The sequence below is a fragment of the Cervus elaphus genome, chromosome 6 (genome assembly GCF_910594005.1).
Source record: "Cervus elaphus chromosome 6, mCerEla1.1, whole genome shotgun sequence".
In the NCBI taxonomy this organism is placed as follows: Eukaryota; Metazoa; Chordata; class Mammalia; order Artiodactyla; family Cervidae; genus Cervus; species Cervus elaphus.
The window spans coordinates 29938825-29954157 of record NC_057820.1 but is presented as its reverse complement, the minus strand read 5'-3'; the positions used below and the strand labels follow the sequence as shown (position 1 = coordinate 29954157).

Sequence of the window (15333 nt, the reverse complement as noted above, 5' to 3'; positions counted from 1 at the left end):
TGAATCCAAATTCAGTATCTCCACAATTAAACCTTTCTGAAGCAGATCTCAAAAATGCCTGTGATTATCCCAACGCCACTGACACAACATATGTATGGTGAAAGAAAAGTCAGTGTTGAGAGAAACAGATGTCTTCACTGGTTATGGCTTAAATACGTTACATTTGCAAGAGCTACAAACATAAGACCCCGTGAACACACTGCTAGCATCCTCTTAGGGCCCTGAAAGGAGCCTGTAAGTGAAAGGCACTGTAGCTTAAACTTAAACGTTATTAGCTTTATAATTAATCTGTCTTTGCCTCACTACTTTTCTCAGTTGTGTTTGCCCTTTCTTCCCCTATATTGTGTATTCTTTTTTGCAATAATCCTATTTATGTCCTTACTAGAAGGCAAAAAGTTCATAATATCACCTCTCTTGTTTGAGGTGACAAATTCTGCTTGGAGTACATAGCAAAGGGAGACATTAGATACTGAGCATTCTATGTAAGGAGTGCAAAATATTTTTGGAAAATTGAACTCTAATATACTCATGATAAGGTAAATGGATACCAGAATCCAGAGAGAAGTGTCTCCAGTAGAAACACAACATGAATCAAATATGCAATTTAAAATTTTCTGGTAGTCACATGAAAAAGATTAAAAGAAGAAGGTGAAGTTAATTTTAATAATATATTTTATTTAACCCAATAAGTATATATTATAGCCTGATATATATACAATCAAAAAATTAATGATGTATCTTGCTTTTTTTTTGGTTACTAAATGTTTGGAGTTAGATATGTATTTCCATTTGCATCTCAATTTTAACTAGTCACTTTTCAAGTGCTTAAAAACCACATTTGGCTAGTGGCTACCATATTGAACAGTGCAGGTCTAAATATAATGGAAGAAGAAGCACAGAGTAAAAAGTAACACCCCTACTGAACAACAGAGAATCTAAAACTTGGTATAAGTAACATTTCCAGTGTCACCTAGGAGCTACCATTTGGTGGAGATAAGATTGGAGCATGGGTTTGCATTACAAGTTATAAAGTTAAAAGAAACTTTTCTAAATTACCAAAAATAAAAATCAAATTTAATCAAACATGTTAGAGAAAAGACTAGATCACAAAATGATAATATATAATCATGGTCATACGAAGAGAGAGAAAAGAATCTAGACACTGACTTTACACTTTTCACAAAAGTTAAATCAAAATGGCTCATAGGCCTAAATGTAAAATGCAAAAGTAAAGATTCCTAGAATATACAAAAAGAATACATGTACACGACTTTAGATTTGGTGATGACTAAATATGATATCAAAAGTACTCTCCTTGAAAGAAAAAGCAGTAAGATAGACTTTCATTAAAGTTAAATTTTTCTGCTCTATCAAAGCTAGTGTTAAGAGAGTAAAATGACAAGACAGAGACTGGGAGAAAATCTCAGCAAATGTATGTCTGACAAAGGACTGGTCTCCAAAATGTACAAAGAATTCATAAAATTCAACAATAACAAAATAACCCATTTTTTTTTTGATAAGTCAAAAGATCTAAACTCACATCCCCTCCCCCAAAAAAAGCATAAAGATGGCAATTATTTGGAATATGGGCAAAAATACTCAACCTCACATGCCAGCATGAAATTGCAAACTCAGAAACAATGAAATGTTGAACACATATTAGAAAGGTTAAAACCTGCACATTGGTAAGAGTAATTGCTGCTAAGAATGTAGAGCAACAGGAATTCTCATCCATTGCTGGTAGAAGTGCAAAATGGCATAGTCACTTTGTTTTTTGGTGTTTTTTTTTTTTCCATTTATTTTTATTAGTTGGAGACTAATTACTTTACAATATTGTAGTGGTTTTTGCCATACATTGACATGAATCAGCCATGGATTTACATGTGTTCCCCATCCCGATCCCCCCTCCCGCCTCCCTCCCCGTCCCATCCCTCTGGGTCTTCCCAGTGCACCAGCCCTGAGCACTTGTCTCATGCATCCAGCCTGGGCTGGTGATCTGTTTCACCCTTGATAGTATACTTGTTTCAATGCTGTTCTCTCAGATCATCCCACCCTCGCCTTCTCCCACAGAGTCTAAAGTCTGTTCTGTACATCTGTATCTCTTTTTCTGTTTTGCATATAGGGTTATCATTACCATCTTTTTAAATTCCATATATATGTGTTAGTATGCTGTAATGTTCTTTATCTTTCTGGCTTACTTCATTCTGTATAATGGGCTCCAGTTTCATCCATCTCATTAGAACTGATGCAAATGAATTCTTTTTAATGGCTGAGTAATATTTCATAGTGTATATGTACCACAGCTTTCTTATCCATTCGTCTGCTGATGGGCATCTAGGTTGCTTCCATGTCCTGGCTATTATAAACAGTGCTGCGATGAACATTGGGATACATGTGTCTCTTTCAGATCTGGTTTCCTCGGTGTGTATGCAAAATGGCATAACCACTTTGGAAGACAGTTTGGCAGCTTCCTACAAAACTTTAAATACTTTAGCCATGTGATCTGGCAGTTGCACTCCTTAATATTTACCCAAATGAGTTGAAAACTTAACAATCACATAAGAATCTGCATACAAATGTCTACAGCAGCTTTACTCGTAATTACCAAACTTGGAAGCAAACAAGATGTTCTTCAATACATGAATGGATAACCAAACTGTGGTACAACATACAACAAAATAATTAAGATTCTGCTATCAAGTCACAGAAAGTCAGGAAGTAGTCTTAAATGTAAACTGCTAAGCAAAAGAAGCCAATCTGCAGAGGATATGCACTGTACGATTCAAGATGGACGACATTTCTGAAAAGGCAAAACTGTAGCGACAATAACATGACCAGTGACAGCCGCATTTTGGGAAGCAGGGAGGAACAGGTGAAGCGCGGGAGGTTTTTAGGGCAATGAAACTGAGGGTGGGTACACATCATCATTTGTCAAGACCGACACAACATAAAGGATGAACCCTAATGTAAGTATGCGATTTAGTTAATAAAAATGTATCATTATCGGATCATCAATTGTAACAAATAAACCACACTAATGCAAGCTGTTAATAAAATTAACGGTGGGGGAGAGAAAAGGGAATAAAAGGGAACTTTCTGTAATTTTACGCTCAATTTTTCTGTAAACCTAAAACTGATATTTTAAGTCTATTAATTTTTAAATATATCCCCAAAATTTCTGGCTAGAATTTTAAAATAGTAGCCCACAATATTTGCAAATTGGTAGTTTGCTGGAAATGACTGAGATAGAAAATATCGCCCCCTAGTGGCTCTGAGAAAGAAAAACTACAAGTGTAACGAACCAGCTAGAGCCAAGGAAACCCACTCCAGTGTTCTTGCCTGGAGAATCAATCCCAGGGACGGGTGAGCCTGGTGGGCTGCCGTCTATGGGTTCACACGGAGTCAGACACGACTGAAGTGACTTAGCAGCAGCAGCAGAGCCAAGGAACAGGCAGCAACTGCCCCTTTGGTGGGAGAAGGTAGTTCTAAAAACAGATTAAGTCTCAAATGTGATGGCCATCCATAAATCCAAGTAATAACTCGAGTAGTCAGGAAGAAGGGTGACTAAGGACAATATTTAAGAAAAATCAGAGAGTGAGTAAATATATAAGGGACGGATGCCTTATTAATACCACGGGAGTGACTCGGAACGAAGGAAACCAAATTCTATAAATCCTTCCACTGGCTAAGTATTCCTGGGGTAGGAAAACCTCTGCAGACGGGAAAAATGTCATACTAAAAGGGCCATAAAAATGCATGCTGCGAAACGACTAAGCCTTTGTGTCACAACTTTTGAGCCAGTGCTCTAGAGCCCTGGAGCTGCAATTACTGAAGAACGCATGCCCTGGAGCCTGCGCTCCACAGGAGAAGCCGCGGCCTGGAGAAGCATGCACAGAACTCCGGAGCAGCCCCCACTCCCTACGACTGGAGAGAAGAGTCCTCGCAGCAAAGACCAAGCACAGCCGAAAAATGAACTAATTTAAAAAATAAAATTATTTTTTTAATGCAGGCCTATCCTCCTAGTAAAATATTGGCAGACCAGACCAGAAGATGTCTAATCTAAGAGGTAAGAAGCCACATTCAGGAAACTCAAGGAGACTAAGAAAAAACAAATTGAATTTTTAATTATTAATACAATTAAAACTTTACATTTGTGAAACTAAAACAGGTAACTATATACCCAACATGAAATAGGTTACGATAGATTTTAGATCAACACATAGAACAAATAATTGCAGCAGTTTTTCACTTTAGAGTAAAATTTAAAGGAACTAATTTGATTTAAACTTCCTTTACCTTTAAACTGCAAGAAGACATTACATATAAGAACATCTCAACAAGTAGTATACTTATAGCCCTTATAGAATCTACTAAATATTTTTAGAATCCAAAGATCCTACCACTTTATTTCAGTGTCCCTATGTAACTGAAAATAGAACAATTTGAGAAGTCATAGACTAGAAGTCCTAGAAGGCAAATAGCACATATATGATCACTTTCATGCAAATAAACACATTGCCCTCCTACTACCACCCACGTAGATTCCACTGGCTTGTGGACATACTTATGTTGCAAATTGCATCTTCAGTGTTTTGAATGCAACTCCCTGGATGCCAATACACATTGCTAAGGATGTTTACAGTCACCTTACATTCTAAACTTTGGACCTATGAGCTCATGAGTTCTTTCTCCAGCTGTATCTAACCTGCTGCTATACTGATCCATTGGTTCTCTTAATTTTGTTTACTTACATTGTCAGTTCCAGAATTTCTATTTGGCTCTTTTTGAAATCTACTACATCATGTTATTTAGCTTCCTGTTCCCTGTCAAAGTTTTCAAGCTTTGCTTTTATCTCTTTGCATATAGTCTTAGTTTTTTCAAAGCAATGTATAATTTAATCCCTGGTTGGGGAACTAAAATTCTGCAAGCCACACAGCAGGATTATTTTTTAAAAATAAAAAGCAAAGCACATTATCATACCACGTCTACAAAAAAATACCCACTATTTTTTGGAGCTGGTGGAGTTTGTCAGCCAGTCACCAGCTGATTATCATGACTCTGTTTTTTAAAGTAGAAGCAAATTTTTAAAATGTTTAATTTTTTGTAATTATAAATTATAAGAAAATTTATAAGAAAGAAAATTAGTCACACAAACTCCATCATTCATACTCCAACATTAACACTTTGATAAATACTTTCCAGTCAATTTTTTCTGTGAATATTTTATGTATTTTTTGGCAAAGTTCAGTTTATTCTGCAGTAGTATATACTGTTATGTAACATATTTTTCCGTTTAACTATTATATACACCATAAGTATTTTCTGCTGTAATTTCACTAAAACAATTTCAGTCTCTAAATTGTCTTCCATTTTATCAATTAATCATAATTATACAACCAATTCCCTAATATTTGAACAGGATTTTGTATGGTAATAAATCTTTAATGATCTCTGTTGATCTGTCTATGTGAAAAGTGAGGCTGCAACTTCATGGCAAATAGATGGGGAAAAAATGGAAACAGTGAGAGACTTTATTTTATTGGGCTCCAAAATCACTGAGGACAGTGACTGCAGCCATGAAATTAACAGATGCTTGCTCCTTGTAAGAAAAGCTACAACAAACCTAGACAGCATATTAAAAAGCAGAGACATCACTTTGCCAACAAAGGTCCATATGGTCAAAGCTATGGTTTTTCCAGTAGTCATGTATGAATGTGAGAGTTGGACCATAAAGAAGGCTGAGCGCCAAAAAACTGATGATTTCAAACTGTGGTACTAGAGAAGACTCTTGAGAATCCTTGGACAGCAAGGAGATCAAATCGATCAATCCTAAAGGAAATCAATCCTGAATATTCATTGGAAGGACTAATGCTGAAGTGCCAGTATTTTGGCCACCTGATGTGAAGAGCCGACTCACTGGAAGAAACACTGATGCTGGGAAAGATTGAAAGGAGGAGGAGAAGGGGGGTGACAGAGGATGAGATGGTTGGATGGCATCGCCAATTCACTGGACATGAGTTTGAGCAAACTTTGGGAGATAGTGAAGGACAGGGAAGCCTGGCATGCTGCAGGCCACAGGGTTGCAGAGTCGGACACAACTGAGTAACTGAACAACAACAAATCATGGGGAGATTCTTTTCCTCCTTCTCCCTCCCTGAAAATGAGTGTCAGTGAGATGATTTGTTATGTTTTCTTTCATCCCTCCCCATTATAATGACATGGCTACCAGGAGTAAGAGTGTAGGAGAAACATTTGGGACAGAAGGAAAAGTAAGTATAGGAAGGGAGGAGAGATTTTCTTGGGATAATACCAAATGTAAGACCAGTTAAGAGGTGGTGCATCTTGGCAGTGTCGAAGATATGAACTTGCTGGTAGATGCTCCACCCATCAAACGAGATCCCCCCCTCAATGAACTGCATCCAGTGGAGAATGAACTGGCTTCTGAAATCTGGTACAAGAAAGAGTAGGGCCCTAGATTAAAGGAATCTAGAGGCCATGGAAAAGATTTAAGTCCCAAGAGAAGGCTTGTTTTTTTTTTCCTACAAAATATAAAGTAATATAGAAGTATAAGCTGTTACTTCCATGAGAGATGAAGGGTCTGTTGTCTGTGAATAACTAGTGAGGATAACGGAACCCTTGGTACCTGTGGAGTTGTGTGGGTTGAAGGACTTATCTCTGCCCTGAAAGACTGTTTTGTACATCCTGTGGGCACTGTGTATGCTTGATCAGCTGATGTATGATTGCTTTCCTCATCCTCCTCCACTCCAAGCAATATAGTTGTGGGGTTACAATGAGGGGAAAATCCATGTACTGTAATAACTGTAGACATATTTGTTTAATCACTGTTCAAATCAGACTTTGTGTCAGCAAGCTTCTCACAGTTAATTGTCAATCATTTAACTCTTCCACACCCCGTCTGTCCCACACACTGTAATTGTAGTCTGATTTGCTTTTCAAAGTAATGTCTCACCAGGCTAATTTGAAGTTAGCTGCAGCAATACAATCTCCAGAAACTTGCTTAGAAAAGCTTTCCCTCATGCCAAGCAAAGTGGCTACTAGATGAGTCTGCTGAGAGTTATGAGCTTGCATTCTCGTATCTGATTAAATCTTGGTCTCTGAACCACTATAATAAAATGCACATTTAATTTTTGCTTAATCATCACAAGTTATTCTAAATGCTTTAAAGAAGCCAAACAGGGGACATACTATAGGGTTGAGAGTACACACAACATACTCAAAATGAAATCATCTTCCTTCATGTTCCTCTTCTTGCATCCTCTCTTTTTATCAGTAGTCCCACCATATTCCACATCACCAAAGTTCATAATCATTATAACACTTTACGCTTCCCTCTTCTCCTGTCCATTACACCCAATCAGATGCCAATCCTCTCCATGGCTGCTTTCCAATCCCCTTGTAAAATTGTAAAAATGATTTAATGAAAGTATATATTTAGAAAATAATTGGCAAATTCTTTAGCGTATTTTAAGAATGCAATAATGGCTGGGTGTTATTATTATTTTCATAAGTATTACCCTGAGTATGACCGTGTTTTCTGACCTGTAAAGACAAGATAAGACTCTTGAGAGTCCCTTGGACAGTAAGGAGATCAAACCAGTCAATCCTAAAGGAAATCAACCCTGAATATTCACTGGGGGACTGATGCTGAAGCTGAAGCTCCAATACTTTGGCCACTTAATGGGAAGAGCCAACTCATTGGAAAAGACCCCAGCGCTGGTAAAGATTGAGATCAGGAGGAGAAGGGGGTGACAGAGGATGAGATGGTTGGATGGCATGATCGACTCGATGGACAGGAGTTTGAGCAAACTTCAGGAGATGGTGAAGGACAGGGAAGCCTAGCGTGCTGCAGTCCAAGGGGTCGCAAAGAGTTGGACGCGACTGATTGAGTGAACAGCAGCAACAAGGACAAGAGAATTTGACTTTCCACATTCACTTTTAGAGAGTGTAAGAAAGTTTCAGGAAGGTAGAGAAGAGTACCAGCCAATAACTGGCTTTGTATCCTTAGAACTTAATGAATATCCTAGAGTCTATATTTTGAAATCCCAATACAAGGCTGCTGATATTAAGTAGCCTATCTCATACGGTTGGTCAGCTTGAGATGAAATATAAATTTAAAACTCCTTTGCAAGATATAAAGTAATATACAAACACATACTGTTATTTCCATCCTCATTTTTTTAATTACAAAGTGAAAATAAGCAGGCTGGGAAACACGATAACCAAGATTTTAAAACTCTACTGATTATGAAGAGAAGCTTCAGAACTGTCTATGATTCTGTATAATATGTAATTTTCATCTCACATGAGCAATGCTTTGCAGAAAGACCTTCTGACAGTGAAGGAGTGACTCTGTAGAGCAATACTTTTATATTCTGGAATGAAATGGTCACTCTTTACAAAAGGAAAACCTAACTTCATTTTTTTTTTTTTTATTTCTTCTTTTTCATGAAGATGGTTAGGATTACAGTCCTATGCTGAGGACTAAATCAAGATAAAGAGGCACAGTTAAACTTTTTCCTTTGTAGTATATAAAAAGGTTGTTTCAGCCTCTTATTTGGAAATAATTTTAAACTTATAGAAGTGTTGCAAAAAAAAAAAAAAAAAAAGAAGTGTTGCAAAGCTAGTATAGTGAGTTTCCATATACTTTCCAAACAACTTCCCATAATGTTAGTATCTCACATAAGTATGCTTTAATCATCAAACTAAGAAATTTACATTAGCACAATATTAATAACTAAGTTACAGACTTCATGCAGGTTTCATCAGTTCTTCCTCTACTATTCTTTTTCTCTTCCAGGATATGTTTCAAGGTCCCACACTTCATTTAATTGCCATTTTCCTTCAGTTCAGTTCAGTTCAGTTGCTCAGTTGTGTCTGACTCTTTGCGACCCCATGAATCACAGCATGCCAGGCCTCCCTGTCCATCACCAACTCCTGGAGATTACTCAAACTCATGTCCATTAAGTCGGTGATGCCATCCAGCCATTGCATCCTCTGTCATCCCCTTCTCCTCCTGCCCTCAATATTTCCCAGCATCAGGGTCTTTTCCAGTGAGTCAACTCTTCGCATGAGGTGGCCAAAGTACTGGAGTTTCAGCTTCAGCGTCAGTCCTTCCAATGAACACCCAGGATTGATCTCCTTCAGGATGGTCTGGTTGGATCTCCTTCCAGTCCAAGGGACTCCCAAGAGTCTTCTCCAACACCACAGTTCAAAAACATCATTTCTTCGGTGCTCAGCTTTCTTCACAGTCCAACTCTCACATCTGTACATGACCACTGGAAAAACCATAGCCTTGACTAGATGAACCTTTGTTGGCAAAGTAATGTCTCTGCTTTTTAATATGCTGTCTAGGTTGGTCATAACTTTCCTTCCAAGGAGTAAGCGTCTTTTAATTTCGTGGCTGCAATCACCATCTGCAGTGATTTTGGAGCCCAAAAAAATAAAGTCTGACACTGCTTCCACTGTTTCCCCATCTATTTCCCATGAAGTGAGATGGGACCATTTTCCTTAGCCACTTCTAATTATGACAACTCAGTCTCTCCTTGCTTTTAATGACCTTGACATTTTTGAGGAGTACTGGTCAGGTATTCTGTAGGCTTCCCAAGTGGCTGAGTGGCAAACAATCTGCCTGCCAATGCAGGAGACACCAGAGACACAGGTTTGACCCCTGGGTTGGGACAATACCCTGGGGAAGGAAATGACAACCTGCTCCAATATTCTTGCTTGGAAAATCTCATGGACAAAGAAGCCTCGCAGGCTAACAGTTCATGGGGCCACAAAGAGTTAGACATGACTGAGCAACTGAACATACACACATATCTCAATCTGAATTTTCCCAGCGTTTTCTCATAATTGGATTGAAGTTATAAATTTTGAGGAAGAATACCATAGAGGTGAACATGCCCATCCTAAGGAAGTAAATGGTGTCAATATGTTTTATGTGATACCTAAGTGGTACCTGCTAGATTTTTCCACTATAAAATTTACTGTTTCTCTTTGGACTAAGTAAGCATTGGGGGGAGATAATTTTTGGCTATGCAAATATTTTGTTTCTCCTTAAAGTTCTGACCAAAATTTTAACATTCACCTGTGGATCTTGCCTGCAAAAATGATTCCTATGACATTCTGATGGTACTTTTCTATTTCCCTCATTCCTTCTACATTTATTAATTGGAATTCTTACATAAGGAAAAGCTGTCCCCCTCTCCCCCAAATAAACCTTATTTGCTTTGTCACCAAAAACAATCACTGTTCAACTCTTTGCATGATTTATGATCCAAATGTCCTGACTTCCTTACAGAGTTATCAAGGGAACTGAATAAGATAGAACACATACAGGGTAAGCATTCAATGAATGTGCATCCCATCCCTTCCACTACCCACTGTCTAACATCCAGATGAGTCCAATGTCTGAGCCCTATAGTTAGCACTCAATCAGCCATAATCAATGAAACTTTTTATCATTAGTTGATTTTGCATACATGTGACCACACCAAATAGATTGTAATGCCCCCAAGATGAGCAAACAGACTTCCTATGGTTACATGGATTCACAGCACTGGTACAGTGTACTATACAGAGACAGTCAGAAAATGTACTGAGTGAATGAATGGATATTTGATAAATGCTAAGAAAAGAGATATATATGCTGAGAGTCCTAAATAAGGATCAGTTTAAATGTTTTCCTTTCTTCAAACCATTCTCCCCTATCTCCCTTTCATGTCACTTGCTTCTAGATTGATTTAAACTTCAACATCAATAGATCTCTTTTTTATAGTTCATTCATGTTCCTTTTTAAATCCATCAGGTTTTTTGTATCTTCCAAACAACTCAGAAAACAGCCCTAATTTTAAAACAGGCAAAGGATGGAAATGGACAATTCAAAAAGAGCCAAAAAAGCACAATAAACATTTGGAAGAGAAAGTTTAAATTCAAAAGTCGAGCCTCTGCAAGTTCGAACTTTAAGGAATGTTCAAAACACCAGAGGATCTTGTTAAAATATAGATCCTGATTCAATGAGGCAAAGAAAGCATCAGACAGAGTCTGCATTTCTCATAATCTCCAAGCGATGACAATGTTGCTGAGGTTGAGGGCCACACTTTGAGCACTCAAACTGGAACCATAATGATGAGGGCTGAAAACAGCTGTGTGCTGTATGTAACTCATTCTGCTGTAGATCAGTACAACCTTTTGGAAAGTAGTTTGTCTTTTTAAGGTAGATTTTATTGAATAGATAAAATTGTGATTTTAAGAGTAATTAATGAAACACTATGTGTTAAAAATATAACAGGAAAATGCTTACACTATAATGCCAATTGTTTTAGCTTTATTAAGGTATAGTTGACATATAAAATTGCAAGATAATTAAAATGTATGTTGTGGTGATTTGGTAGACATATATATTATGAAAAGCTTTCTCCATCTAGTTAATTAACACATCCTTTTTTTTTCTTTTCTTTAAGAAAACGTAAGTTCTACTGTCTTAGCAAATTTCAGTTATACATACAGTCTTATCAACTACAGTTATCATCTTATACTTTAGATCCTCAGACTTTAGTCATCTTATAATTAGAAGTTTGTACCCTTTTTGTAGCCTGTCGCCCTGTCCCCCAACAGCCCCCAGCCCCTGACAACCACTTCTCTACTCTATGAGTCTGACTTATTTTTAAGATTCCACATATAAGTGACACCATGCAGTATTTCTTTCTGTCTGAGTTATTTTACTTAACATAATGCTCTCGAATTCCATCTATGTTGACACAAATGGCAAGATTTCCTCCTTTCTGGTGATTGAATAGCATTTCACCACATAATGTGTGTATATATATATATATGTGTGTGTGTGTGTATATATATATATATATCACATGTATACACATGTATCTTCTTTATCCATCTTTCTGTTAATGGATAACATAACATTAAATTTAAAAATAATACAAATTATACAAATAGTATAAGTTTAATTATTGATCAATTCAATAGTTTAATTATTTAGTGCCTATACGTGCCAAGCACTATTCTAATAGGTGCTTGGAATAATTTAGTAAATAATGCCAAAATCCCTTTCCTTGAGTATCTTACATCCTATATATCATGCATTTAAAAACAAAAATAGAGCTCTTTCCCATCTTGCAAGTTGGCGGGTGAAAAGGCTGAGAAGCCAGATACTAAGGAGAAAAAACCTGAAGCCAAGAAGGCTGATGCTGGCAACAAGGCTAAAAAGGTGAAAATGGTGAAGGAAGTTAAGAAGGGGAAGCCCCACTGCAGCCGAAACCCCGTCCTGGTCAGAGGAATTGGCAGATATTCCAGATCAGCCATGTACTCCAGAAAGGCCCAGAGAAGGTATTCAGCAGCTAAATCCAAGGTCGAAAAGAAAAAGAAGGTTCGGGTTCTTGCTACTGTCACAAAACCAGTTGGTGGTGATAAGAATGGTGGTACCCGAGTGGTCAAGCTTCGCAAAATGCCTAGGTATTACCCTGCTGAAGATGTGCCTCGGAAACTGTTGAGTCACGGCAAGAAACCCTTCAGTAAGCACGCGAGGAGGCTGCACGCCAGCATCACTCCTGGGACCGTTCTGATCATCCTCGCGGGGCGCCACGGAGGCAAGAGGGTCGTTTTCCTGAAGCAGCTGGGCAGTGGCTTGCTACTTGTGACTGGGCCTCTATCCCTCAATCGAGTTCCTCTGCGCAGAACACACCAGAAATTTGTCATTGCCACCTCCACCAAAATCGATATCAGTGGTGTGAAAATCCCAGAACATCTCACTGACAGTTACTTCAAGAAGAAGCTGCGTAAGCCGAGACACCAGGAGGGTGAGATCTTCCACACAGAGAGAGAGAAATAGGAGATCACAGAGCAGCGCAAGGCTGATCAGAAAGCTGTGGACTCACAAATTCTGCCAAGAATCAAAGCTGTCCCTCAGCTCCAGGGCTACCTCCGCTCTATGTTTGCTCTCACAGATGGAATTTATCCTCACAAAGTAGTATTCTGAACTTCTTGCAAAAAACCTAATTAAATAATTTGTCCATTTCAAAAAATAAATAAATAATAAATAAAATTAAAAACAAAAAACAAAAATAGATACAGTCAAATGTGAGTCAAAGTTAGTTTTGAGCGGTCTTTATTTTCTTCTTTAAATGTTTTGGTAGTTCCATCTTTCCAAGTCATATAAAAATAGATATTTTCTTCATAAATATTATCGACATGGTATCAAGATTAGTTAACATTCCGCAAGTAGTCTTTTCTGCTGCTGCTGCTGCTAAGTCACTTCAGTCGTGTCCGACTCTCTGCGACCCCATAGATGGCAGCCCACCAGGCTCCCCTGTTCCTGGGATTCCCCAGGCAAGATTACTGGAGTGGCTTGCCATTTCCTTCTCCAATGCATGAAAGTGAAAAGTGAAAGTGAAGTCGCTTAGTCCTGTCAGACTCTTAGCGACCCCATGGACCACAGCCTAGCAGGCTCCTCCATCCATGGGATTTTCCAGGCAAGAGTACTGGAGTGGGGTGCCAAAGACTTAAATTAAGCCATCTTGGCAATTTCAAATATATCTGTTTTTTTTTTACTAGAAATATCTTTCTGATGCTGGGAAAGATTGAAGGCAGGAGGAGAAGGAGATGACCAAGGATAAGACGGTTGGATGGCATCAAATTCAGTGGATATGAGTTTGATAATCTCAAGCAGATGGTGAAGGACACGGAAGCCTGGCATGCTGCCGTCCATGGGGTCACAGAGTCCACAGAGTCGGACACGACTGGCGACCGAGCTGATCCTCCTTTCCCTAAATTGCTCTCTAATCCTGTGGTGGATCTTGGTCTCCCTCTGCTGGCCAGACAGCATCAACAGAAGACTGTGTTGGTGGTTTAGTCGCTAAATCCTATTGGACTCTTACAACCCTATGGACTGTAATCCACCAGGCTCCCCTGTCCATAGGATTCTCCAGGCAAGAACACTAGAGTGGGTTGCCATTCCCTTCTCCAGGGGATCTTCCCAACCCAGGAACAGAACCCAGGTTTCCTACACTGCAGGCAGATTCTTTACCGACTGAGTTAAGAGGAAAGATACAACAGAAGACTGATATGAGAATAAATCGGGAAAATCACAGAGCACAACTACCCTCCACAGCAGTCCCTCATTCATTCAATCAAAAGACACTTAATGAACACCTACTATGTATTAGATATGATCCTTGGTGCTGGAAATACAAAATAAATAAGATACAATCTCAGTCTTGAACTTGTCCTATACTTTTCTCCAGGAAATTATCAAGTCCCAGAAGAATTTTATGAGCCTGAGACTCAAGAAAAAAGTCTGCTCTGCCTAGACAGGATGACTGGTATGTATTTATGCTGGACTATGAATATAACATGTTTCTGTGAAAATCAGGGACACCTTTCTACAATACCCTCTGAAGTGAAGTGTAAGTCACTCAGTAGTGTCCAACTCTTTGAGAAAACACGGACTGTAGTCTACCAGATTCCTCTGTCCATGGGATTCTCTAGGCAAGAATAGTAGAGTGAGTTGCCATTTCCTTCTCCAGGGGTTCTTCCCAATCCAGGGACTGACCCCAGGTCTCCAGCATTATAGACAGATTCTTTACCAGCTGAGCCACCAGGGAAGCTCTGGAAGATACTAAAATATTTAAGCTTCAAATTGCCCGAAACTAAGACAGCTGACATAAAGGAAGAGATCTAGACATTAAAAGATAAAAGTAACCCCAAACCATGAGAAGTTTGGGATAAAAATGTGGTCAGCTGCCCTAAGAAAAATCAGATAAGTGCTTGATTCTTTCCTAACATTGGACATGATTTAAAGATTTACATTGCTGCAAGGCTGTGAAACTTCACAGAACAAAAATTCCAGAGATGCTCATTCTTACCCCCTTCATTACATGACCAGCAGTTACCTGTTTGATGTGAAAAGCAGGCATGATATCACAGGAATGACATTCCTGAAATGAATATTCCCCACAACTGATGTTTTAACCACAAATGGCCATGGTGACAGCTGGAATTTGAACTCGGCTTAAACGACTCCTAGTAAGCTGATTCCCTGATGGCTCAGATGGTAAAGAATCTGCCTGCAATGCAGGAAAACCTGGGTTCAATCCTTGGGTCAAGAAGATCCCCTGGAGAAGGGAATGGCAACCTACTCCAGTATTATTGCCTGGGGAATTCCATGTGCAGAGGAGCCTGGAGGGCTATAGTCTATGGCATCACAAAGAGTTGGACACGACTGAGCAACTAACTTTTACTTTCACAATAAGTTGATACAACTTGCAAACTCACTGTCTTTTTATCAAGAATTCAGAT

At 38.7% G+C, this 15333-nt stretch overlaps 1 protein-coding gene across 1 annotated transcript; it reads left to right on the top strand.

Annotated features, from left to right (window-relative positions):
- The first annotated feature begins 4050 nt into the window (after window positions 1–4050).
- LOC122696637 (60S ribosomal protein L6-like) lies at window positions 4051–13002 on the top strand. The gene is made up of 4 exons (XM_043906892.1): window positions 4051–4066; window positions 7884–7888; window positions 7989–7994; window positions 12161–13002. Exons 1-4 carry the CDS (start codon window positions 4051–4053, stop codon window positions 12866–12868), a joined length of 735 nt encoding a protein of 244 aa, XP_043762827.1. The 3' UTR covers window positions 12869–13002.
- Window positions 13003–15333: the final 2331 nt, after the last annotated feature.